At 36.4% G+C, this 26887-nt stretch overlaps 4 protein-coding genes and 1 long non-coding RNA gene across 5 annotated transcripts in view; 4 read left to right on the top strand and 1 right to left on the bottom strand.

Annotated features, from left to right (window-relative positions):
• The first annotated feature begins 266 nt into the window (after window positions 1–266).
• LOC111476493 (glycerol-3-phosphate 2-O-acyltransferase 6-like) lies at window positions 267–2474 on the top strand. Its single transcript, XM_023120173.1, has 3 exons — window positions 267–987; window positions 1061–1967; window positions 2006–2474. The coding sequence occupies exons 1-2, from the start codon at window positions 343–345 to the stop codon at window positions 1964–1966; spliced, it is 1551 nt and encodes a 516-aa protein (XP_022975941.1). The 5' UTR covers window positions 267–342; the 3' UTR covers window position 1967; window positions 2006–2474.
• Window positions 2475–2753: 279 nt separating this feature from the next.
• Window positions 2754–4811, top strand: LOC111476475 (LRR receptor-like serine/threonine-protein kinase FLS2). The gene has a single exon (XM_023120150.1). It carries the CDS (start codon window positions 2769–2771, stop codon window positions 4662–4664), a length of 1896 nt encoding a protein of 631 aa, XP_022975918.1. The 5' UTR covers window positions 2754–2768; the 3' UTR covers window positions 4665–4811.
• Window positions 4721–8748, bottom strand: LOC111476485. Its single transcript, XM_023120161.1, has 10 exons — window positions 8639–8748; window positions 8356–8607; window positions 6642–6722; window positions 6119–6568; window positions 5914–6049; window positions 5681–5843; window positions 5475–5603; window positions 5206–5400; window positions 4999–5121; window positions 4721–4911 (listed from the first exon to the last, which is right to left on the bottom strand). The coding sequence occupies exons 2-10, from the start codon at window positions 8537–8539 to the stop codon at window positions 4804–4806; spliced, it is 1569 nt and encodes a 522-aa protein (XP_022975929.1). The 5' UTR covers window positions 8540–8607; window positions 8639–8748; the 3' UTR covers window positions 4721–4803.
• A 34-nt stretch (window positions 8749–8782) lies between these two features.
• Window positions 8783–9379, top strand: LOC111476501. Its single transcript, XR_002717084.1, has 3 exons — window positions 8783–8858; window positions 8955–9049; window positions 9154–9379. It is a non-coding gene; the product is annotated as an uncharacterized LOC111476501 (long non-coding RNA).
• A 5552-nt stretch (window positions 9380–14931) lies between these two features.
• LOC111477925 (phospholipid-transporting ATPase 3-like) overlaps window positions 14932–26887 on the top strand; it is a 13113-nt gene continuing 1157 nt past the window's right edge. The window contains exons 1-26 of the mRNA XM_023121929.1: window positions 14932–15335; window positions 15669–15734; window positions 16462–16523; window positions 17535–17616; window positions 17820–17930; window positions 19002–19079; window positions 19249–19345; window positions 19520–19626; window positions 19916–19981; window positions 20895–21016; window positions 21122–21206; window positions 21290–21367; window positions 21458–21574; window positions 21676–21825; window positions 21914–22018; window positions 22251–22393; window positions 22712–22813; window positions 22909–22972; window positions 23048–23260; window positions 24027–24192; window positions 24366–24445; window positions 24537–24776; window positions 25308–25529; window positions 25672–25839; window positions 26002–26364; window positions 26456–26562. Coding sequence (XP_022977697.1) covers window positions 15156–15335; window positions 15669–15734; window positions 16462–16523; window positions 17535–17616; window positions 17820–17930; window positions 19002–19079; window positions 19249–19345; window positions 19520–19626; window positions 19916–19981; window positions 20895–21016; window positions 21122–21206; window positions 21290–21367; window positions 21458–21574; window positions 21676–21825; window positions 21914–22018; window positions 22251–22393; window positions 22712–22813; window positions 22909–22972; window positions 23048–23260; window positions 24027–24192; window positions 24366–24445; window positions 24537–24776; window positions 25308–25529; window positions 25672–25839; window positions 26002–26364; window positions 26456–26562 — 3374 coding nt within the window. The 5' untranslated portion in view covers window positions 14932–15155. The remainder of the gene's footprint in view (window positions 15336–15668; window positions 15735–16461; window positions 16524–17534; window positions 17617–17819; window positions 17931–19001; window positions 19080–19248; window positions 19346–19519; window positions 19627–19915; window positions 19982–20894; window positions 21017–21121; window positions 21207–21289; window positions 21368–21457; window positions 21575–21675; window positions 21826–21913; window positions 22019–22250; window positions 22394–22711; window positions 22814–22908; window positions 22973–23047; window positions 23261–24026; window positions 24193–24365; window positions 24446–24536; window positions 24777–25307; window positions 25530–25671; window positions 25840–26001; window positions 26365–26455; window positions 26563–26887) is intronic.

Raw genomic sequence — 26887 nt, 5'->3', positions numbered from 1 at the left:
ATTTATTTTTTTAATATACGACCACCAACGATAGCGATGGAGAATATAATCTTGTCTCTAACTCCATTTTATTTAACGGATAAAAGAATGTTTCCCATCCCAGTCTAAATTGATGATTCCCTTTAGTTAATGTAAAAAATCCGTGGCTCACTCTTCACGAACTAGAAAGAAATGAAAGTTGAGGTGCAACAAAACAAAAGGGGAGCGACACGAACTAGAAACTCTTAAAACAAGAAACCTTAGTCCTTGGATACACCATTATTATGATTAATATTATTATTATTTTGTCTTCACCCATTATCCCTTCTGTCTACATAATCACTCACTTCTTGTAATTCCACAATGAATGCTGAGAGTCTGTTCTTATTCATGGCCAATACAACCAATTTTCCAAGCATTGCAAAGTGCGACTCTAGAGGCCGAGAAGCCCACACCCTGGTCGCCGACATGGATGGAACATTGCTCATAGGCCGCAGCTCCTTCCCTTATTTCGCTCTTATGGCCTTCGAACTCGGCGGCCTTTTCAGGCTTCTGGCCTTGCTTCTGGCCTCACCCTTGGTGGGCTTGCTCTATTATTTTGTGTCTGAATCTGCTGGCATTCAGATTATGATATTCGTGACCCTCTGTGGGGCCAAGGTTTCCAGTATTCACTCCGTGGCACGTGCGGTTCTTCCCAAGTTCTACTCCAGCGACCTCCATCCTGACACATGGCGGGTGTTCTCCGCGTGTGGGAAACGCTGCGTTTTGACTGCCAATCCGACGGTTATGGTGGAGCCGTTTCTTAAGGAGTTCTTGGGAGTTGATTTGGTGTTGGGGACAGAGATTGTTGCGACGGAAAGTGGACGGGCGACTGGGTTGGTCGGGCGGAAGGGTGTGTTGGTGGGGACCAAGAAGGCCGACGCTCTTAAGGTTCAATTCGGCGATGTTCCGCCGGAGATTGGACTCGGCGATCGCCTTACCGATGTTCCTTTCATGTCCTTGTGCAAGGTTTTATCATCTCCTCAACTAAGAATCGCCTTATTTTACACGAATTAACCCTCCCTTTTGTTTCATTTTGCAGGAGGCTTACATGGTGCCGCCGACTCCGGCGGTGGAGCCGGTGGCGAGCGATAAATTACCCAAGCCAGTCATCTTCCACGACGGCCGATTTGTTCACAAACCATCTCCCTTTTTAGCCCTTCTAACCATTCTCTGGTTTCCAATCGGCTTTCTTCTCGCTTGCCTGAGAATCGCCGCCGGCTCTCTCCTCCCAATGCCACTCGTCTACTACGCCTTTTTAGCACTCGGCGTACGCGTCACCGTCAAAGGCAACCCACCGCCGTCCCCCAACTCATCCTGCCGAAACTCCGGCGTCCTATTCGTCTGCTCCCACCGTACCCTCCTCGACCCAATTTTCCTTTCCACGGCCCTCCGTCGCCCCATTGCCGCTGTCACCTACTCTGTTTCCCGGCTGTCGGAGTTCATCTCTCCGATAAAAACCGTGAGGCTGACTCGAAACAGAGCCACTGACGCGGCCACCATCAAGAAGCTTCTAAAAGAGGGGGATTTGGCCATTTGTCCAGAGGGGACCACGTGCAGAGAGGCGTATCTGCTGCGATTTTCGGCTCTGTTTGCAGAGCTGACGGACGAGGTAGTACCGGTGGCTATGGTGAACAAAATGAGCATGTTTCATGGGACTACGGCAAGGGGTTGGAAAGGGATGGACCCGTTTTACTTTTTCATGAACCCAAGACCGGCTTATGAGGTCACATTTTTGGAGAAATTGCCGGTGGAATTGAGTCGGGGTTCGGGAAAATCGAGCCATGAGGTTGCTAATTACATTCAGCGGCGGATTGCGGCGGCGCTTTCTTATGAATGCACTGGTTTTACCAGGAAGGATAAGTATCGAGCTCTTGCTGGGAACGATGGGATTGTTGACGAAAATAAAAAGACTTCCATTAAAGCCAATAAGATCATGGGATGCTAAGTTTGAGATTTGTATGCAAACGTTTATACAAGCGTAACAATATTAATTTTCATACCTGAATCAAAACAACATTAATATTGATACATGAATCAACATGATTGATTCATATACCAATACATGAGTCAATAAGTTTCTGACAGATAAGACTAAGTATTTTAATCCAATGAAACTCAGAAAACAAGATGGAAGCCTTTTAATATTCCAACACACCAAATTTAAGAAAAATAAATAAAGAATTCTGTAACGTTCAGATTTTCAAACACATGGGTTCTTTTGTTGACCGAATAGAAACAGCTTTTTCCAGGTCGGTGGGTTGAAGTGGGGCAAATCAAAATCATGTCTTTTGCAGCTCCCTGACACATTCTTCCATCAACATTTACTCCAAAAGAATACAAAGTTCACCACTTTGATTTAAAACTGTTCGTTCTTGAAACACTAAAAAGACAACCTGTTCTGTTAATCACACAACAATGGCTATCAAATCTTGGGATGGATGGAAGGAAGAAACAGAGACAGAGCTACCTAGGAGTTTCAGAATTGCTCTGTTTCAGAAATAGCCAGAAATTAAGTATTTGGACATTTATTGGATTAGTCAAACCATAGAATTATTAGTTTAATCATCATGAACGACAAGACATGATGATCTGGGAGAAATCTGTGCGTTAATTAATTAAAGAGAATTAATGAGTGACAAAAAAGATGAAAAGCCAAAAGCGAAACGTTTACGGAGATACCATTTTTGTTCGTGCCCTTTGGCCATATTTTAATGAGACACAGAACTTCTCTGTACTACGAAATCAAAATGGATCGGCTTCTGCTACAATGGGTTGCTCTTATGATCTCCATTACCACACTCTGTCAAGCTTGCCACCCTGCAGATTTCAAGGGTCTAACCAGTTTCAAGTCTGCGATTTCCCAAGACACTTCCGGCAGGCTTGCCAAGTGGGTCGGCCGGAACTGTTGCGGTTGGGACGGCATCTCTTGCCACAACGCCACTGGCAGAGTCAAGGAGATCAATTTACCAGGCTTCATATCCACCGGTGATATCCCCTTTCAATCTGAGATGATGGGCTATCTTTCTTCTTCAATAACTCTGCTTGATGCTGTTGAGATCATTGATCTTGGAGGGCTGATTGGCCTTGGTGGAACCATTCCTAAATTCATTGGCTTACGCCTCCGCAACCTGAGGAAGCTTTATCTTTATGGCAACAAGCTGAGAGGTCCACTTCCTGACAGCATAGGTAAGCTTATGAAACTTGAAGAACTTGCTGTCCATGATAATAGGCTGTCTGGTTCGCTCCCTGCAAGCCTTGGCAGCCTCATGTCTCTGCATTCCCTGCATCTCGATGGAAATAGGTTTTTGGGTTCGATACCGGATTCGATTACGAACCTAAAGAAGTTGGTTCGGATGGATTTACATAGCAACTCCTTCGTTGGTCGGATTCCTGAGAGAATTGGTGAGTTGCAGATGTTGAATGAGCTTGATCTTTCGAACAATTTCTTGAGCGGGAAAGTTCCCATTTCCTTAACAAAATTGACGGCTCTCTCTGTTTTGTATTTGGATAACAACAATCTGGAGGGGCCATTGTTGTTCCCGCCGGCTCTTGCTTTTCTTAGATTGAATGGTAACCGGCTTAGTGGAACCATCCCTCCAAGTTTCGGGGAGCTTGTCTCTCTCAAACGAGCTTCACTTTCAAACAACAAACTTGAGGGGACACTTCCTTCTTCTTTGGGTCGGTTATCAGCTCTGTCGGAGTTGTATCTCGATCACAACAGATTCTCCGGCGAATTACCGGAATCATTTGGGCAGCTTTCGCAGCTCATTCTCCTGGATCTCTCTCACAATTTCATTAAAGGGCCGTTGCCGGAGTTGTCGTCGCTTCAAAACATTCAAACCATTGATCTATCCTTCAACCGTTTGAGCCTGACCGCGATCCCCCAATGGCTGGCGAAACTGGCATCTCTTTCTAAAATGGGTCTTGCAGGGTGCGGAATCCATGGCGAAATTCCAGAGTTCTTGCGAAGAACTCCAAGTCCGATTCAGGAACTGGATCTTTCCCTGAACTATCTTACTGGGAAAATTCCAGAATGGATTGGAAGCCTCACTGCGCTCTATTCACTAAAGCTATCACAGAACTCACTGGTTTACGAGATTCCAGATTCCATTACGAAATTACAGGACTTACGCGTGCTGGATTTGCATTCGAACAAGTTAACAGGCAACATACGACAGATCTTCAAGATAGAACACGGATTCCCAGATGATTCTTTAACGTACATTGATCTTTCCGACAATAACTTCTCCGGGGAATTTGATCAAGTCGATGTCGGACAACAACCAGCGATTCAGTTTCTGAATTTGTCGCATAACAATCTGAAAGGAAGATTACCCATTTCAATTGGAGGGTTGAAATCAATACGAAGCCTGGATTTGAGCTCCAACAATCTGGGGTTCGACTTGCCAGAGGCTATGGTGAATGCCAACCAATTAGAAACGTTGAAGCTGCAAAGAAACCATTTTACTGGAAAAATTCCAAAAGGGTTTCTGAAATTACGGAAGTTGAAGGAATTGGATCTGTCGAATAATCTGTTAGTGGGAGAAATTCCAGCGGGGAAGCCGCTGAGCGATTTTCCTCGAAGCGCTTACATGGGAAACAGAGGATTGTGTGGAAAGCCATTAAACCCATGTAAGCTTTGATGGAGAAGAAGATGAATTCAAATATCTTAGCTATAAGCAGTGTTAAATTACTGATCTTTTCAAAGAAAAAAACGTCATATTTCATTAAAATTTTGCTTTTTTAGTGAACTCTTTTGTATGAATACAATGGCGATGCACTTTACAGAATCTCTTGACTCATCCCCAACTGCTGGTAATTTACGTAATCAATTCCATTTAGTCTAATACAGCATAAGATCTCCTCTGGCAATTCTTCAGGTTTGTTCCCCTGTTTCAGAACCCAAAACAGAGTAAGAAAAACAGGACAGACCGCTAAAAAAAAAAAGACACAAAAACATCGTTGCAAGAAACATGCCTGAATTGTGAGGCCGACATCTAAAATGCAGCACTTCAGTCTGTCAAGGAATGCTTCAAAGCCTTTCCTTGAAATGTAACTAAATCTGTGCATGTCTAAGTCAATTTCCAAGTAGTTTTCTCCCTGTAATAATCCATGAATCATTCAGTAACTAATATGCAATTTCATTCGAAAGTAGTCTGTAATGCAATGGAAAACATTACTTACCAAGTAAAATTCATGTTGAGGACGCGAGAGGACAGGCTTTTCGTTGTAAGCCTGCATGAGCTTCCGCTCCGCAGCGCTCATCGGAAGCTCCTCGACGTTCGCAACTCGACCCAAAATTTTCAACCTTTCTCTAAATGGAACTACTGTGTCTACTGGAAAACCCTTCACCCTTTCAACTTCATCCTCAATCAGCTTCTGTTTTTGGAGCCAGTAGACACAGTTATTAAAAGATTTCAAATGAATGAAAATTTTCAAATGCTGAATCTTACCCTGATGCTTTCTTGAAAGTGAGATGTAAGTTCTTTAGCAAATGCATCGGATAGCTTGAAGTACAAGACTATACTCATCCCTTCTCCATCGGTTTCGCCTTGAAAAATCGCGGCAGGATACAATGGAATCTGCAGAATTCAATAACATGAAGCAGCTATGACAGAGCAGATACATTTATCATAGGACAAGCAAGGGATGAGTTTACCTGAACATTAACAACAAGGATAGGTGGGAGTTTTCCAGTGTAATTGGCTGCAGGCAGCTCGACGAATCGAGCGATATGATCCACTTTTCGATGCGACAAGAATACGTCGACTCCAAAGGGTTGGTAAGCAGCATGACTAGGAGCAAATTCCTTCTTCTTGTCCCTACAAATTTATAGGATTAATATCATTGATGCAATGATGAACTCGTAGAAAGAGTTGTTTGCTCGTTTACTTTGCATAGTTTAGTCCCCGAACTTTGAAACTATCTGGCTCAATATGTGACCAACAATCTAGCATTTTCTTGTCAGCTGGGACAAAAGGCACTTGAGAACCTGCTATAGGTCTTTGGAGAAGCGATTTCGACGAAACTGAAAGAAACGAAATCGATCAAAATGGATCAAGATCAGTAAGACAGACCATAAAAGATGAACACTCACATAAAGCAGCATTGGGATTTCCTTCTTTCCACTTGAAAGACAATTTCAAGGCGGCCTTTTTGAGCCCACTTGGAGGACTTGAACTTAGAGATTTTCTCTTGTCAACAGAGTTAATTGTTGATGCAAGACAAGGCAAGCAATTGGTAGGCAGAATCCCACAGTCATCCAATATTCCATCCCCTTTGGCAGAACTTTCACCAGCCGTCGAGGAGATATCGTCGACGAATACCGGTTCGTTTGCTTCGCTAGAGTGTCCATGGCCCTTGAGTTGATGTTCTGCATCATCTGGATTCATTGCAACTTCACTTCCAGAGCTCCTCACAGAATGAACTCTTGCTGAATTTCCTGGCCTGTGAATCTGATTCACATTATGATCTCCATGATTAGCATCCCCGGAAGACGAAATACTCGATGTCGACACGCCTTCGAAGCTATTAATCGACTGTATGTCTGCAGGAAGTCACAAGATTGACAATTACATATTGAATAACAAACAGTTGGAGAGTAAGAAAAGGAGTTATACCATCAGGAATGCTCTGGTAGTCTTCATCACAATCGGATTCAAATCTTGGAAATGTATCAAACCAGGCCTCATCAGAACTTCCTGTTCATGCCACAATTATAGAGAACCTGTGAATGTTTGATTAATCCACCACACCTCAATGGTGTGAAAGTTATCTTATTTATAATCAAATAAATTACAAGGATATGGAAATAGTAATAAATGGAAATAACAATAAATGGAAAGATACCTATGATAATAAAGCAAATATTAGATATTTGCTTTATAATAAAATATCAAATATAATATATATGGTAAACTATAATTTATTACTAAATATCCTTAACACCCCACCGCAAGCTAAGCGTCGGATTTAAACGAACGTGAAGCTTGAATCTGAAAAATTCAAAGAGGTTGAGAAACACTTTTCTTGAAGATGCTAACAACCCGGTTCAGAGGAGGCGTAGAGAAACACTTTCTTGGCCATCGAAAATTGCAGAGGAATCGCCGCTCAGCGGCAATGCTGCCTTGGCTTCGGCGAGAATATGTCTAACCCATGAAGAGGGATTGTCGCTTAGCGACGATGCTGCCTTGGCTCTGGTGAGAATATTTCTAACCCCAAGAAGTAGAAGGGGAAACCTAGAGCAAGGGACAAAGACAATGTTGAAGCCGGAAGAGTCGCCACATTGGGCGAAGGAGCCAATTTTGGCGAGAAGGACAGTCGGAAGAGTCGCCTCATCGGGCGAAGAAGCCAATTTTGGCAGGAAGGGTGGCGGCAACTTGGTTGGCGAATAGGCCAGTGCGGCACCCAGATTCCGAAGGTAAATCTCTGCAAAAGGTTGATAGGTTTAGGTTAGGGTTTATGTGAAGGATGAAGGTTGATTGGGAAGAAAATGAGAGAGACGATATTGGCCAAGGGAAAAACCAATTTGGTTGGAAAAGGTGAGGTTGTATGTACAGAGTATGACGAAAAGTGATTTGGAGGTCAATAGGGTGGAGCCGAAGAGTAATCAATCGGCTCCGACTACGGCAGCCATGAAGACTGCCCCTGCGGTGTCAAAACCAGCAGGGGTGGTGGAGAAGAAGATTAGAGGATTCAAAAGCCATTGAAAAGAAAGGATCAGGGTTGTTAAACCGAAAGGGCTCTGATACCATGTGAATGTTTGATTAATCCACCACACCTCAATGGTGTGAAAGTTATCTTATTTATAATCAAATAAATTACAAGGATATGGAAATAGTAATAAATGGAAATAACAATAAATGGAAAGATACCTATGATAATAAAGCAAATATTAGATATTTGCTTTATAATAAAATATCAAATATAATATATATGGTAAACTATAATTTATTACTAAATATCCTTAACAGAACCCAAGTCAACCCCAGTCTACTTATAATTCTTTTTCTTAAAAAAAAAATAAAGAAGGGGGGAATCTTCTAGGCTCGTTCTGGAAGAATTAAGATCTGGGTATCTGCAGATGATTTGCAGGAACTTTGAACATGACGCAGCATCAAAGAATACGTACATTTCACACCAACACATCAAAAAATCATTCAAAACCAAACATTTCTGATATTAAAAGAAAACCCCATTAAAAGAAACTCAACCCAACACCCAAAACAATCAAATTATGTTCCACCACAAACAAACAAATAAACCCAGACCCCATTTTTCTTTCTTCCCTAAAGAAAAAAAAAAGAACACGGAAAGAGAGAGAAAAAAAGGAACCTTGAAAAGTGGGATTGGAAAATGAGCAGCGGTCAATCGGGTCGGAGAGGTGCGATCCATCGGAAAGGCCAGAAAACGCGGTGGTTTTGGAAGCTTTCCTCCTCCTCCGGCGGTTCTTCCTCTTAAAAGGCTTCTTAAATTTGCTTCCGGTGCAGCCCTCCGGCTTGGACACGCAAGCACCCATGTCGGCAAACAAGAAGAAGAAGAAGAAGATGGAGAATCACGTAGCAGAAAACAACATCCCAGACACCAGACACCTCCTCTTAACAGAGAAGCAACAACAACAACAACACTGAATTTTCTTGGTTGCAGAGGGGGAGAAGTTAAAGCTACCGTTTGTTTGTTAAAATCTCAATTCCCTTCTCTCTCTACCTCTCTCTCTCTCTAGACTGTAATGAAAAATTGGATCTTTTTATTTTAATTTAATGTGTTTATATATAAGGAATGTGGAACAGAGGATTGGACAGAAACAGAGCAGAAAGAGGGAAAAAAGAGATGACAGCGTGAGAACGCATCTATCTAATCTAAACTAATCTATTATATTAATTTATTAATCTATTAATCTAATGGAACACAAAACCCATAAGGGACCCACACAGATTACACGTGGCATTAATTGATTTCCGCAAACGTGTGGGAGTGGACATCTTCAAACCCTAAATGCGGCTGCCTGCCACAACTAACCCCACATATCGTATGTCATAAAGTCTTCCCTTTTACACCCATATTATTGACTTTTACTGTTTTCTTCTTTAAAAAATTTAATACAAATGTTGTGTGTATTTCAACCTTCTCCAGGTTCGATAAATGCACTTGTTGATAGATATTTCTTCAATGTCTCGTGGCACTTATTGTTTTCGACGTGGTGTCAATTCGTTCATATGAAGCAAGCACGTGACAGTTCGTCCTATTTTGATATTCACGATTAGAAAACACTAAATTTTCTCCTGTTTGAACTATGAACACACAAGGTCAATACATGTGTGTCGGGTGTGCTACAGATCTTGTTTTACCAAATTTAATTATTGACAATCTAATTATTTCTATTTTTTAATTATTTTGTTTATAACAATATTTTATAAATACGCGTCTAAACCAGAATATTTTAAAATGGAAGAACCAACTAATTATTTTAAATGTTTTTATATTCTTAAAAATGAGTAATTATTAGGTTGAAATACAAATAATTTATTATTAAAAAAAGGATTATAATTTCAACCTCGTCAACTTCCAATAAAACTGGCCAAGATGAGGTTTTCTACTTTTATTTATTTATTTATTTATAATTATTTAAAATATTACCATAATTTTGTTTTGAAGAAAAAGGCAGAAAAATGAGAAAAAAACAAAATTATGTTCCTTTTGACATTTTATGGCCATTTTTATCCATGTATTTTTTGAATATGTGATTCTTTTATATTATAATTATTCCCCTTTCACGTGATTTGACTTTTGAAATTTCAACAAAAATAAAAATTAATTTTTTTAATTAACCCCGAATATTAGTGAAAATCATTGCTTATAAACTCATAACCCAACCGACAAATATAAATATTTTTCAAATTTTAACCTAAGGTAGATTTAAATATTTACTCCCCGTAAAGTAAAATAAAATAAAATAAAATAAAATATGTGAATTTAGAAAATGTGGAAGAAGGAAAACGACGGTGTGAATTATTTGTCACTGAAAGAGAGGGAAAGTGGGGCATTACATTTCCTTTTTTTCAGACTTTTTAATTATTATTATTATTACTCTTCACTTTTACCATCACGCCCCCTCACGCGCTTATTTCATTTTAACTTTTTTAATGCAAATATTACTATAAACTAAAAACATTATTAACCAAAATTTTACAACTTTAAATTATTTTTTAAGTAATTAAGCATTTTAAGATTAAATTTTCTATTTTTACTTCACTAGTCGAACATTTTGACAAAAAAAAAAAAGGAAAATTACTAAACTAAATTTCCACTGTAAATTCAAAATTCAATTCTATAATGTATAAGCTATTAAAGTTCAACAAAAAAAAAAAAAAAATAGACATTTAAATTTCATGACAATATTATATAATTTTTTTTTTCTTACTAAAACTGATATTAATGCAAGATTCAGGGAGGAGAAACCATATAATAATAATTTCAACCATATAAATACACCAAACAAATAAAGTAATGTTTTAAAAATAAGCATGGTCACGAAATTCTAATAAACAACTATTGAAAAATTATTATAATTAAAACATCATTCTAAACCAGCTTTTAAGTCAATTATACGGTAGGTAGGTAGGTATAGTAGGTTGGGATTCACCAATTTGTGACCTACCTTGCTACAAATAAGATATTTTTCAATGGAGATACCATAGTCACTATATATATATATATATATATATATATATATATATATAATTAAAAATAATTTTGTAATTAATATATATTTGAAAATAAAATTGAGTAATACATATGATAATTTTGAGATGCACGTAAGCTAACAGCTAGAGGTAGCCGGCAATAGAATGAATAAATGGGAAAACTAAGGCATCCATGGGCCAACTTCCTTTGCCCTTTAAATGTAGCCACGTTTCTTTCTTCAATAATTGAACCCATGTACTGTATTTTATACTCTTGCAATAAATTTATTTATTTATTTATTTATTAAAATATAAGTTTAGTCTTTCATTTTTATATTTATGCCTATTTTCTCTTTAAATTTTAAAAGCTATGTGTCTAATACTTCTTTATCAGGATGAAATATGATTTTTTTTATTTTATTTTAAATCGGTTAGATTTAATATTTTATAAAATTTTGAGTTTGTTAATAAACACCCTTTGAAAATTCAAAATAATAATAATAATAATAATAATAATAAACTTAATTGATATATTTAAATGAATAACCTTTAAATATTCAAATTTGTTTTTAAAAGTTTCAATAATACAATTAAATTTAAAAAATTTAAAAAGTTTCATTTTTTTTTTAGTTTAAAGTTTATTTTTTAAATAAAATACTTAGAATTTCTATCCAATACTAAATATAAAATATAAAATTTAAAGATATTTTTATTAATTTAACGGAGTTAACCACCTCCAAATTGGATTGGGAGCTTTTAAATGAACAATAATGGAATGAAAAGGGTAGTAGTAGGGAATTGATGGGGTAGTTGGCTTTGCCACTTGAGCAAAGATGGGCCTACTCTCCTAATAAAAACAATGCCTTAAAATGATTTACTTCCTTTTGTTTCCCTTTTGTCTCTTTAAGATCAGAAAAGGCCAATCAAAAAATTAAAAAAAAATTAAGGGTGTTGATTATTTGATGAACCCAAATGTCCTAAAGTCAACATCCAATTTTGATGATGCGAACAAGTTAAAGTGTTTCTAAACAATTTACCAATGGTTGGTGAATGGATTGTTGATCATCTTTGTATAAGTCCAAACGGAGAAACAAAATTGTGGCACTTAATTAACTTGTCAAGATTTTTAAAACGCGTCTACTATGTAGAGGTTCTAGCCCTATTTCAATTAATGTCTCGCACAATCCAGTGACTGACTCTAATACCAATCAACCCAAAGAAAATAATATTTGTCAGCAGTAGGCTTGACTTTTACAAATGAAATTCGAGCTAGACATCGGTTAAGAGGAGAACAAAGTATTCCTTATAAGGGTGTGTAACCCTCTTACTAGTAGACACATTTTAAAATCTCGTGGACAAATTATAGCATAGATAGAGTTGAATACAAAAAAGTAGAAGGCATAAGATTTATATGTTCTTCAATAATTTTATGCAACTTGTTGTAAGTTGGGTCCAGGAGAAGCCTCAAGGTGACCAAGGGTTGGCACAAGTACAACAACAACCCATATAGAAATAGGAACAGTAGTTTCAATGGTGTTAGTTTCTGTGTCAACGTCCTGATATAATAATTTAGTAACGTTCTCTAAGGAAAGAAATGTATACCTGAGAGCCAAGAAAGGAATCCGTGTCTGCTGCAACCATCCTCATAGACTCACTTGCTTTTACCTTGTTCGTTGGATGACAGCCAGGCGGCTGAACCACCGCTCCACCTCTAAATCAACTTTGTCCCCATCTCCTGACGTCTAAATCAACTGCTTAGAATATACAAAAGTTGCCCACCTCAGACAAAAAAGAAAAAGAAAAAAAATGTTCATCTTTTCACCTCTATATCCAAGGCCGACCTGTTCTTGATGAGTTGTCGACGGCCAGCCCAAAGAATTGAAGGGGATGGGCTCTTGTGGTTGTTCACAACATGGACCCCAACTTGCCAGTCGTGCGAAATTGGCTTCTAGCGGGCTACTTCTTGACAATGACAACGAGATCCAGAATATACAAAAGCTACCAAACAAAATTCTGTTCAGGAGGTACGGTTTAGAGTGCCTAACTAAGCCAATGATTGGATATAACCATAGAAAAGAGAATGGACACAACAAAGATTACTACTTTTATGGCTAAATGGTTTCAAGTTAGAACCCATGATACACCAAAAAGTATTCTGTCCAAAAATTGGGATCTGACGAATGAATGATGAACACAGAGAGACCATCTTGAGGGATATGTTAAGGATCCTACACTGGAAAGATTGAGTTACTTTTCTTGTTAGTATTGATTGGTTGTAAGATCAAACTCCCTGGCCATTTAAGGATTAAAATGCAGCTATTAACATCAAAAGCTTATTCAACTCATTCTTTCCTCTTTGAATCTTAGTTTTGGAAAATCTTTCACCTGTTTAACATAAACTGTGAAGCAACAATCACACCAACCTAAACAACTGTGAGTTTATTATTTGGTTGGTTCGGTATTAAGAATGTGTTTGACCTCTTTGGATGATAAATTCATCCATCGAATACTTTTAGAAAAACAAAACAATAAGGTTCTTGAACTTTCCATCACATAATCTCCAGACTTCACGTTTTGGTTGGAGGAAACATCAATGTTTTGTGTCAATATTATAAAATAGAGATTTTAGAAGCCTTTCATCCATGGCAGATATGAATATAGTTCCATAAAGGAAACATGTCCATAAGTATCAAACATATTAACCAGAGTCTATACACAAAGACATGTTAGGATTAAGCCTAGAGTAAATAATGCCATATGAATACATGAAGAAATTCATTATCCTAACAATGTAGTTCTTTAACTTGTGAAAATTGTTCAAATTATCAGATTTCCACTGAGAGCTCATCTCTTTCAGATAAAACAGGAAGCAATCTGCCCTTAATTTCCAATGAGCAATTCATCTCAGAAGTGCATTTCTGGGTTTAAACACACAAATAACAAAGCTCTTGCTCTGGGATTCATAAACTAAATGACATTGCTTCTGTTTAAGTTCATGATTCTCCAGGACATACCATGAACTGCATAAATAGATATCTGATGGAATAGATTAGCTTAGAGCATCCCCATCCCCTGGCATGATGTTTTCAAATTCCTCCACTCACTTACCTTCAAAACAAAATAATCGTTCTACCCTTTCCCTTGCCCTGTTTCCCAAACATCAGGTCTGTGCATTTGCTTAATTCTACTTTGATTAGCAACAGCTTCTGCCCAACGTATATGGATAAGCGTCGTGGATTTACAGAAAAGGGATTATGATGTATCGATTTTCGTACCAAACAATCTGGACATATCTTTCCCCTATGAACTTTCGCACCAAATAAATGGGGAGATTTAAGTGAAATAGACTAAATGGGACGATTAACGAATACAAACCTCGTAAGAATATATGAATCCTTCTCTGGATTGAACTCATCTGTACCTATTGCTTTCTTTTTTTTAATAAAGTTGAATACGTTAAGTGAATATCGAATTGACATATGATATAATTGTTCAAATTATATAAATATTAAGTAAGTTTATATTTTTTAATAAAAAATTATATTAAAAAATAAAAAGTGTCCCTATAAAACTAAAAAAAAAAAAAATATTTGAAAATTTATATCTATATATTTACGAAAGAGAATAATTTCTCTATTTTAAAAAAAATATATATTTAATTTATATACATCTATCTCTTCACTCGAATCTAAAATCATATTTAATTGGTTTGCTATATTTATAAATTTAAAAAAATTACGGAAAAAAATAAAATATATTATATAGGAGACGATGATATTGGAATAATATTCCTAACGTGGGTGGCAATGGGTGGTAATTAGAAAATATTGTAATTGGGGGAAAAAAAAAGGCAGAAAATTAGTTGGTTATTAAATAGACGGCTGGCGCTTACCACGTCAACGCAAGTAACGTGCTTAATCACGAGTTAGTTAAAAGTTAAGACCGCCAACTGCTCCCGTTTATCTGTAATACAGAAACTTCTTTGCATACAAGCGAAGGAGAAGGATTCAGCCTCACGCGCGCCGTCGCGAAGACCGTTAATTAATCGTAACCTCCCTTGGTTTGCAGATTCTTCTAATGGAAAAACCGTTGAAAAGCCGCCAACTCCCGTGTACACCCCCACGCGCTTTCCGAGTTTGGTACCCTACACGATGGTTCTGACGTGGCGGCCCTGACTAGGCAAGTGAAAGTTGAAAAATACAGGGCTAATATTACAAAATTACGCGTACCAAGAATGCGAAAATTCCATTTTCAAGGGCGCGCTTTTTCTCTGCGTTTTTCACCGTCGATTGAACCACCGGAGTTTTAAGGAACGCGGTTTTGATTCCGCCGAGGGGGAACCTTGCTCTTCTTCTTATCGTTGTTGTTGTCGTAGTTGTAGTTGATTATTTTTCCTAGAAACGATTCGGTTTCGCTGGGATCGGGAGAGCTTGGTGCAATTGGAGCGAGGAAATGAGTGGATGGGATAGGGTTGGATCGTCTAGTTCGAGATTGGGCCGTGGCAATTCTTCCATGCCTGAGAGGACCTCCTCTTCTAACACGGTTCGACTCGGCCGAGTCCAGCCACAGGCGCCTGGATATCGCACCATCTTCTGTAATGATCGCGACGCTAATCTCCTTATCAAATTCAAGGTTTGATGGTTTCTAAGTATTGCGTTGATTTATTTCTTGGCATCGTGTCCTTGTTGTGATGTAGATGTAATGCGGACTTTGATTTGTTTTCTAAGTATTGCGTTGATTTATTTCTTGGCATCGTGTCCTTGTTGTGATGTAGATGTAATGCGGACTTTGATTTGTTTTGTTACAACTCCCGTAACTTGGCTTTGGTTCTTGAATGTTTTTAAGAAAGGAGTAACGTGAGTTGTGAGCGAATATATTGTTTCTCAATTTATCTTCAGCCAAGATTTTTTAGTTTTTATCTTTTTCCTTGAATTTAAATGGCTGTCCATTTGATATTGTTTACAGGGGAATTCAGTTTCGACCACAAAGTACAACTTCTTCACGTTCTTTCCGAAAGGGTTGTTTGAACAGGTAATAAATTTTACGCGTCCCGAGTCTCTACACTGTTTGTTCATTTTGCGACTTCAACAAGCCTTTTCTTTTAATTGCTGTCCAGTAGATGATTTTATAAAACGAATAAGTCTCTTACTGTTACAAATTGGAGTTGCAATTATTTTTCATACCGTTGGTCCAAGAATAAAGTGTATTGTAAACGGTAATTTTATAATTTGTTGTTATTAGGAACTTCAGGTTTTGCAATTGAATGGCGACAACGTGCTGTTTACTGGATTTATCTTGTAATTATCTTGAGGAATTGGAATATGTTAAAAAGATAGGCCTATATGACGTTAGTCCAGGGTATTTTTTTGTGTGATGAAATGATTTGGTTTGATACAAACTTCACTGTACAATTTATTTTCTTTTTTCACTGTTGAGATATTGTTATTACTGTTGTATAAATGTTAACGTTGTATCTGCCACTATTCTAAATTTTTTTGATCCAGAAAGTAAAAAATTGGTTTCCCTAAAAGAACACAAGAAAAGGAAGGATATATGATCACACCCTCCAAACCCAGACCAAAGGAATTTACCAAAAACCACTCCAATTGGCATTATTAAAAAATGTTTAACTGTTTCTTTCATTGTTATTGTTGTTATTTTTTGTTTTTGCTTGTATTGATTTAACCCTGCCACTACATCACTTTTTTTGAAACAGTACATGTCTGATTAGAGTTCTGTATTTTTTTTTAACTGACAGTTCAGGCGTGTGGCTAACCTATACTTTCTTACAATCTCAATCTTATCCACCACACCCATCAGGTTAGTCAATAGATGGAAAGGCGTGTTTGCATTTGGTAGCATTCCCCAACTGCGTTTTACATTGTTTCGTAATAATTGTTTCACATCTAGAAGATGCCATGTTGGTTGTTTTGGCTTATTCTTACTGTTGTTAATATTTTTGTGGAGTTAACATGAAATAAGGTTATTGTAGTTTAGAACTGTTAATTTCTGAATGGTACACCATCGGGATTCATGAGATATTGATCAGATGATTTAGTACATTGGAGAGCATATTGTAAAATCCGTAAAAAAAACCCACAGATATTCAAATGGAATTCAGTTTTGTAGAACAATCTAACAAATTTGCCAATTGGGTTTAGAGGAAAAAAGGTATTATTAGCTGCTTGTTGAAAGGTATGTGATGGTTTTTCCTTAGAACAATAAAATACTTCTTTACCCAATGCTTGCAGTCATCATTTAAAGATGAAAGCAAAGATCTTGTTGCTAAACACTTGTAGATCCACTTTATGGTAATTGTGGCTTGTGCGGAATATGACAACTTTCCAATTTGGGGAAAGAAATTGTAACTTTCTTTGAGCTCACTGTTATTGTTACTTCCTCTTGAAGATGTCTCAATGGTCCTTTTTGTAACTTGAACTCTTTAGATTGTGCATATTAGGGAAGTTTATTTATTATTATTATTTCGTAACTCCTCCGGTTTTTGTAGGCTTCAAGCCTTGTTCATTTTATTTATTTTTCAATGGAGTATGTTACTTATACAAGGAAAAAGAAGAAGAAGAAATTCTCGATCTAGCCTTTGTGCTTGTTTTCTACCCTTTTCAAGCCTTGTTTTTTTGCACATTTTAAAATAATTCAGGGCTTGTTAATTGTGAAAAAAAATTGAAATGTTGCTTTAAATTTTTATGTTGTATTCTTGCTTAATCTATTGATGTATTTGATTTGAGACTTATGGTGTTAAATCGGGGTCCAAGCCATTGAATACCGGTTTAGTGTTTACTGATTGCCTTTTAATTATTACTCATTATGCAGTCCCGTGCATCCAATCACAAATGTTGTCCCTTTAAGTCTGGTTCTACTTGTTTCTCTCATTAAAGAAGCATTTGAGGACTGGGTGAGTGCCTTTCTGTATAGTAGCCTTGCAATTTTTTTGATTCTGACGTTGAAATTTTTTATCAGACAATTTTTATATAGAAAAAAAAAAATAATAATAAAAAAAAAATAATAAATAAATAAATATATATATATATATATATAAGGTCCTTCGAATGCATAACTTATTTGTTTATATCATAACATTTTAATCTTGCCATGCAGAAACGATTCCAGAATGATATGGCAATTAATAATAATCTTGTAGATGTGCTGCAAGATCAAAAGTGGGAGAGCGTTCCTTGGAAAAAGTTGCAGGTTGGGGACATTGTTAGGGTAAGTGTTTTATTTTATGGCTAACATCAGCGTTTATTTTTTCTGTTCGCTATCTCAGTTTTGAATGTTTGAAAAAGAAAAAAAAAAAAAAAAAAGAAGAGAAACCTATTATTTGAAGAACAAGGTTGTCATTAGATAGGGGTTTGTTTTCTTCTATGATTCGGATTAGACAATGATACTTCAATTTATATTTACGTGATTCCTTTGTTTTTAATCAAACACAAAAATTAAGTTGATTTGTTATGATACGTTTAATTTCATATCATCAATACTGAACATTCCCTTTCACACTTGTGACCTTGGAAATTAAGCATAAGACCTAACGAGTAGTTATCAAAAACTTAAGTTGATGGGTTATGATAAATTTAATCTTTTATCAATACTTAATACTATATTATGACTAGGTTTTAAAATGTTGCGTTTCCAAAGTTTAGAATATTTTTGATCATGATCTCTCTCTGATGCTGTTACCTCCCTCTTTCACTTGTTCACCCTTCAAATGTTGTATGGCCTTGAGGTTTGAGGTAGATAGGGATATGAAGAGCTTTGGGTTGTCAGTGAATGAAGGAGATATTAGATTAAGGTGGACGGTGGGTATGAGTGGGGGGGCTATATTGTTTTTTCACTCTACTGATCTTGATGAAATTCTTATAAAATAGAAAATTATAATTTGATGAAAGCTTGAATAAAAGTTCTCTACGAAGTTATCTTTTTTTTTTTAATTTTCTAATTTTTATAATTAATCGTTAGGCTTTATTCTTTTGAATTATTTTTTCTATAATTAGTTTAGGTCTACTTGGCTCCATCTGTTGGATAGTCGTTCTGTTTGATGAAAGCTTGAATAAAAGCTGGATTTGTCTTTTTTTTTTTTTCTCAATCTCAATGAAAACTCGATTTTCATCCTAAATAAAAAACAAAATAGAAGTCCACTGTAAAAGGAGGTTCTACAAAGGAAACAACTTACGGGTCAGTGGTTGAGAAAGGGAGATAAAGTATTTGCGCTTTCTATAGATTGAGTCCTATGAGGGAACCTGTAACTTTACTTCCATTAAGATGATGTCATGGATGCAGATTCGGCAAGATGGATTCTTTCCTGCAGATCTTCTTTTCCTTGCTAGTACAAATCCAGATGGTGTCTGCTACATTGAGGTTCTTCTTTTATTCATCTCAATGCCAATTTAAGTCCTTTTAGTTTTAATTAGCGTAGGTTTTCCCCCTTTTGTTCATTTTAAATAAGCACTGATCTAATAATGGTGATGAATCCAGCTTCCAGAAAGTTCAAAATGTTTGAATTTTATTTATTTATTTTGGTTCGTAGACTGCTAACCTGGATGGGGAGACAAATTTGAAAATTAGAAAGGCCCTGGAAAAGACATGGGATTACTTGACTCCAGAGAAGGCATCTGAATTTAAAGGTTCACATTCTATATTGATCTTTTGTAATCTTGTGGGTTTTGTGACTATTGACGTCATGATTATATTTCCTCGGTTACTTTTATGGTTCCATGCACGATTTCATTTCTTTAGCTTTATTTTTCATTTTATATTCATAAATTATATTAATTATTTTTTACCTCTTCAAAATGCAGGTGAAGTACAATGCGAGCAACCAAACAATTCACTCTACACTTTCACTGGCAATGTTATTATTCAGAAGCAAACATTACCTCTCAGCCCAAACCAACTTTTGTTGCGAGTATGAATTGTTTTTTTTTTCCTTTCAATTCTGCAACTTGGCTTCTTACAGTTGTGTTCCTTTATCGCCCTTAAAAAAAATTGATTCTGGTCCAATTAAATAGGTTTCTTTTCCCAAGAAACCTTTGTGATAAACATATTTTCCATTTGTGAGGGCAACTTTTGTTTTCATTAATGTTTTTTTTTCCTGATTTAATTAGTTATGCTTGGTATGTGCGATAATGTTTGCTGTATTTGTTTAACTATATACCTCATTAACTTCTATGCTTTCTCAATATGATGGTAAACAGGGATGCAGTCTCAGGAACACGGAATATATTGTGGGGGCTGTTATTTTTACAGGCCATGAAACAAAGGTCTGCCATCCTGTATCAATTAATGGATTTTTATAATAATGTCATCTTGGTTTAGGTGCCAAAAGTTATCTTGATTTCCTTGTTTATTTTGTGAGTTTTAAAATTTCACAGTTCAGCAAAAATTATTTGAATCAATGATTTTTATATCCTGGGATGTCTAGAAGGACATAAACATAAAAGCTCTTGAGGAAACATATGGGGATTTAGAATGTCGTTGTCAGCTCCTTGTAAGAGACGGCTTTAGCATAGGGGTTTGATTTCATTTTCTTCTTCAATGGGTTCAGACCAGACACTGATTCCCCCTTTTCTTTGTCATTACTTAGATGGGATTTACATTGGGATATGTATAATACTCCTAACATGCTGAGGAGTACCAACTAAATTAGCTTAACTGTGAAGCAAGGGGAGTACCATGTCTCAGCTTGGAAAGTAGTCAGTCAAATTGATTGTAGGAGAGCTTGGAACCTCTCATCTGCCCCCTCGAATGTACTTGGCCATTTTTCCTGTGAATGAAAATTTAATAGAAAGTTTGATCAACATATTAAAAGTTTGTTTATAATGTTTAATCTGGTTTGAATTCCACCGAGGGTGGCTCTGGTGGTAAGAGATTGGATCTTTTGGAGATATCCTCTAATTTTCTGTGTTCCACCATTAGGTGGAAAAATTAATAATTTCGCACTTATTGTCTCTTGGAGTTGGTTATGGGTTCTGTGAAGCCTCCTTGAAGATTAGTCAAACTGGGTTTTGACAAGGAACATTACTTTTCAACCCATTCTGCGTGCACTTCTTTTTAACACCTCACTCTGCCTGATCTCTTTACTTTCTCTTTTTACTATTGGTTTTTGTCCTTTTCTTGGTCAAACATAGATTATGCTGATTTTATGAAATCTATTTGGAATTAATAAATATGCAGGTTATGATGAATGCTATGAATGTTCCCTCCAAAAGAAGTACACTGGAGAAAAAACTTGACAAACTTATTCTTACGCTTTTTGCTACTCTCTTTATCATGTGTTTGATTGGAGCAATTGGCAGGTATGATAAACTTGATCCATTTTGTTGTTAAGTTATCTACGAATTCGTATATAGTTTTTGACGGTAATGGTTTATTCTATTTCTCTGGTGCTTTGGAACTTGTAGTGGCGTGTTTGTAAACAAAAAGTACTACTACTTAGCTCTTGATAAGGGAGGGGAAAATCAATTTAACCCTAGCAACCGATTCCTGGTAACTTGCTATGGTTAATCTTTGTCTCTATTCTTATTCCTCTTATATTTTGTTCTGTTGATACTGAATAGTGACTTCAACAGGTTGTCATTCTGACCATGTTTACCCTTATTACTCTGTATTCAACCATCATTCCTATTTCTCTTTATGTTTCCATTGAGGTGGGTAATAATATCTATCATTCAATTAGCATTAGTAATGCACATATTCATCTCTTGAGGATCTAATTTTCCCCTCAATGCAATTTTCAGATGATAAAATTTATTCAATCGACACAATATATCAATAAGGATCTAAATATGTTCCATGCTGATAGCAATACCCCTGCATTGGCTAGAACTTCCAATCTGAATGAAGAACTGGGGCAGGTAAATATTTACTCCGACCAATTTTAGAAGCTATATGGAAATTGTAACCTTTTTCTCAAAGATGGTACTTCGGTCGTTTTAAAATCGTGGCTTTTGATCAGGTAGAGTACATCTTTTCAGATAAAACTGGTACTCTTACCAGGAATCTAATGGAGTTCTTTAAGTGTTCAATCGGTGGAGAGATATATGGCACTGGTGTCACTGAAATAGAGAGAGGAATTGCTGAGCAGAATGGCTTGAAAGTGGAAGAGGTTTGTGTTCTATACCACGTATGCAGTGATGAAGGATGATATCTGAACCCTGATGGACCAGTTCAACTTAGTGAGTACTTTTTTGCAGGAGCACAAATCAGCCAATGCTGTACAGGAAAAGGGATTTAATTTTGATGATGCTAGGCTTATGAGAGGAGCATGGAGAAATGAACCCAGCTCTGATCTCTGTAAGGTATGTTAACCATTTTTAATCTAATTACAATAATGCACACGGTTAGTTATGAGTATGGTCCAACCAATAACCACATTTTTTTTTTTAATTCTAAACTTTGCTTCTTCAACTTAACATTTGAGACACCATAGAGTGGTGTTTGTATTTAAAGCCTTGATACATGCCATAGCGTGTTTTCAAGTGTGATGGCTTATGAAAAGTAACTAATAGTGATGTTTTGTTTATTTATTAGGAATTTTTCAGATGCCTTGCTATTTGCCATACTGTACTCCCTGAGGGCGATGAATCCCCTGAAAAGATCACATATCAAGCAGCATCACCTGATGAGGCTGCGTTGGTAACTGCTGCTAAAAACTTTGGCTTCTTCTTTTACAGGTTTGCACATTTGTCCGAATATGTTTCATGAAGTCGGATAATATTTAAAATAACAACAGATTCCAGTGAACTCTGTCTCCTGTCCATTATGCTAGTCTTATAATGCGGTGGTGGAAACTCATGCATTTGATATTTTGTCTACTCCCATGTGGCTTTGACAAAGGGTTGGAAGGTTTCCTTCCTCTTCAATTACATTCATTGGAAAAGGATTGTACTTGTAAAGATTTTCCATGTTGATTGTGTCCCTAAAAATGTACCCTTGGCTTAGTTGTCATAAGTAACATCAGGCAGTAATTTCTGCCCACTCTGTTTTCTCAGGCGTACACCTACTACAATATATGTTCGTGAATCTCATGTTGAAAAGATGGGTAAAATTCTAGATGTTTCTTATGAAATTCTCAATGTACTTGAGTTCAATAGGTTGGTATACAGTCCTCTATCAATATACTTCAAACCGATACAATTTTACATGCAACCATTATTAATTTGTCAATTGTATTTTCTGTTGATAACAGTGTAAGGAAGCGTCAGTCTGTGGTGTGTCGTTATTCTGATGGTAGGCTTGTCTTGTACTGCAAGGTAATCTTTTAATATTTTGTCATTTAGCTTTCTGGTCATCAGATTTATTGATATGTGGTTCATTGCACTGACCAGGGTGCTGATACTGTTATATATGAGAGATTGGCTGGTGGAAATGATGATCTGAAGAATATAACTAGGGAACACTTGGAGAAATTTGGATCGTCCGGTTTGAGAACTCTATGTCTTGCTTATAGAGACTTGCATCCCGACATGTATGAAACCTGGAATGAGAAATTCATTCAAGCTAAGTCTTCATTAAGAGATCGTGAAAAGAAATTGGATGAGGTGGGTTAAGTAATTATGCTGGTTTCTATTCCCGTAGTAAAGTAGGACTATGATTCTATTTCATTTTTCTGGTGCCATCATGGAAAGGTTGCTTGCAATAATCCTGGTCGAAGCCATTCATGTCAGGACATGTGCTTGGTCCATTGTTTGTTCCTTGTGGGAAATCGTGTCACCTCTATTCTTGAGATGTATGTTCAAAAGAGGAAAGAATAAATGAACAACCTAGGTGCTGGGTACAGCATCCCCACTCAAAGAGCTACAAAAGAAAGGTCTTCTAATGGTTAATAATCGTCAAAAGACCATAATTACAAAAGAATTTTATCTCTATTCTTGAATACTATATCGAGGAGTGCAATTTCTATACTAATCAGAATAATTTAATATTTTATCCCAGTCAGTATTGTAAGCATTACTCATTTTGTATTATGACATGAAAGTTTATTTGTGCATGTGTCTGATTTCTACCATCCTGGTGATTGACAGCGCTTTATAACTTTTATGAATTGAATGGAAAAGAAAGCTCTTACTACTAACTTTAGTATTCATGTTTGCAAGACCGCGATCTTCCTTAGTGTTAGAACATTGATTTAAAAAGTTGATGGAATTGATTTGAGATCTCATATTTGTCTGTAGACTATTGAATTAATTCTTGTTAAATTTCTGCTAAAGGAGAACTTCCTTCTTCATCGACTTATGGAGCCAAATTTTGTGCCATGATGATGACATTCTCACGTAGAAATTATGAAAAAAAAAAAAAAAAATGCAGGTTGCAGAACTTATAGAGAAAGACCTTATTTTGATTGGCTGTACTGCTATCGAAGATAAGCTTCAAGAAGGAGTACCAAACTGTATACAGACACTTTCTAGAGCCGGTATCAAGATTTGGATGCTAACGGGAGACAAGATGGAAACTGCTATAAATATAGCTTATGGTAGGTTGGCATTTTGGCAATAGCTACAACTCCATTCATCTTAGTCCCCCTCCCCTCTTAACTTTTGATATATATCTTTAGTAAATGTAATAAAACACACTCAAAAGTTAAATAATTCGATACTTATATTGTTCTTAACTATTTGATATATATTTAGTTCCTATCTTTTTCAGCTTGCAATTTAATAAACAATGAAATGAAACAATTTATTATCAGTTCAGAAACAGATGCAATCAGAGAAGTTGAAAACAGGGTAAGCAGCCAGCATTTTAGCTTTGTGATATGCTTACGTGATCAATGTTGTTATCAGCTATATTACTACTAATACATGCATCTTTTGTTAGGGTGACCAAGTAGAGCTTGCACGTTTTACTAGAGAAGAAGTAAAAAAGGAATTGAAGAAATGTCTTGAGGAAGCGCAGCAGTGTTTACAATCTACGTCTCCACCAAAATTAGCACTTGTTATAGATGGAAAATGTTTGATGTATGCATTAGATCCAAGTCTGCGAGTTACGTTACTAAATTTGAGCTTGAATTGTAGTTCGGTTGTTTGCTGCCGGGTTTCTCCTTTGCAGAAAGCGCAGGTTTGACTTCCTTTAGAAATTAACTCGATCCATAGCATGCTCTATTTTAACTTTTATTATTTTTATGTTACTATGCCTGCTTACCTACCGAAGTATATTTCTTTTATTTAGGTTTCTTAGGCTTGCAACAAGAAAGAGGGGTTACTTTATCAGAGAGTTGCCTTCTGCTTGTTACTATTTGACTGTTATAGTTCAACTAATAATTGAAAGCCTTGCTTTTATATGATATGATATAATAGCTTTTAATCACTATGGGTTGGCTCAATGGTCAAAATTCATACTCCAACAATTTGAAGTCAAATCATTGTAATCATCTACAATTTTAAGTATCCTATTTTTCTAGTTTTTCAATGCTCGTTGATGTCTGGTCACACAATGCTGTAGGATTTGTGAAAACATAAAATTAAATGCATATAAAATTTAAAAGATAAACAAGAGACCCACAGTTAGCTAGAGAAACCCCATCTCTCTCTCCTTTTCTTCCTAAGTGGAAGAAAACTTTCAATGACTCTGTTTAGTCATCTCTTGCAGGTGACAAGTCTGGTGAAGAAAGGTGCAAAGAAAATAACACTTAGTATTGGTGATGGTGCTAATGATGTTAGTATGATTCAAGCAGCTCATGTGGGCATTGGAATAAGTGGGCAGGAGGGAATGCAAGCTGTGATGGCTAGTGATTTTGCTATTGCCCAGTTTCGCTTTCTCACAGATTTACTTCTTGTACATGGACGATGGTCATATCTTAGAATCTGCAAGGTTCCCTCTTTTTTTCTTTTTCTTTTTCTTTTTGCGTTTTTTGAACTATTTCTCGCATGTATTCTCATTCACTTGCTGTTTATGACATTTATTTTACAAGAATTTTAATTAAATGTTTATGTACGTACTTATTCTCTGGCAGGTTGTCACATACTTCTTTTACAAGAATCTTACGTTCACTTTAACTCAGTTTTGGTTCACCTTTCAAACTGGATTTTCTGGTCAAAGATTCTATGATGATTGGTTCCAGTCATTGTATAATGTCATATTTACGGCCCTACCTGTAATAATGGTCGGACTATTTGACAAGGTAATGCATTCTTTCTTACTACTTTGCTCATGGCATGTAATGCTCTACCATTGAAGAGATTACTATAGTTCGTAGAGGATTTCTTTTGTTTCGTTGAGATGAAATCTATCCTTGTACTCTCCCTACAAATTAATATTATATTTTTTGTATTCTTTTTTTCAGGATGTTAGTGCGGCCTTATCTAAAAAGTACCCCGAGCTCTACAGAGAGGGAATAAGAAATGTGTTTTTCAAGTGGAGAGTTGTAACAACTTGGGCCATCTTTTCCGTCTACCAATCTTTAGTCTTTTATTATTTTGTAACCGCTTCCAGTTCCAGCAGTCAATCGGCATCTGGCAAGGTGTTTGGTCTATGGGATATCAGCACGATGACTTTCACATGCATTGTAGTGACTGTGAATTTGCGGCTGCTTATGATCTGCAATTCAATTACTAGGTGGCATTACATTACGGTTGGGGGAAGCATTTTAGCATGGTTCATGTTTATTTTGCTATATTCTGGTATTATGACACCACATGATAGGCAGGTTAGTCTTGTTGCCCTTTTATTCAGTTTTAGTTTTAATTTTACATTTTTCATATAATGCTCACATTTTATTATTCTCTCTTTTGCTGCAGGAAAATGTATATTTCGTCATATATGTCTTAATGAGCACACTCTATTTTTACATAGCTGTCCTCCTTGTCCCTGTCGTTGCGCTTCTTTGTGATTTTGCTTACCAAGGGTAAGCATTCTTCAAACTCTTTTGTGATATTATAGGTAGACAACATCAAGTAATTTTCTTGTTTCTTGAACTTAAGACTCGTAGTGCAATTGTTTTTAGACTAGATCTACGTATGTTGAACCTTGGTCTGTTTTCTCTCGGATCGTAAATTAAAACCCTAAACAATTAGGCATAACCTATCTGGCAGATTTCTTTTTCCAAGATGGGAGTGAATTCTCATTCTGGAATTCCCTCTTGTTTAACAGAAAAAACATCAAGATTAAGATAGTGACTCAATTATTTTTCATTGACAATTTTTTTTTTTTTTTTTTTTTTTTTTTTTTTT

This window comes from Cucurbita maxima, unplaced genomic scaffold (genome assembly GCF_002738345.1).
Source record: "Cucurbita maxima cultivar Rimu unplaced genomic scaffold, Cmax_1.0 Cma_Scf00001, whole genome shotgun sequence".
Lineage (NCBI taxonomy): Eukaryota > Viridiplantae > Streptophyta > Magnoliopsida > Cucurbitales > Cucurbitaceae > Cucurbita > Cucurbita maxima.
This window is presented reverse-complemented; position numbering and strand designations above follow the sequence as displayed.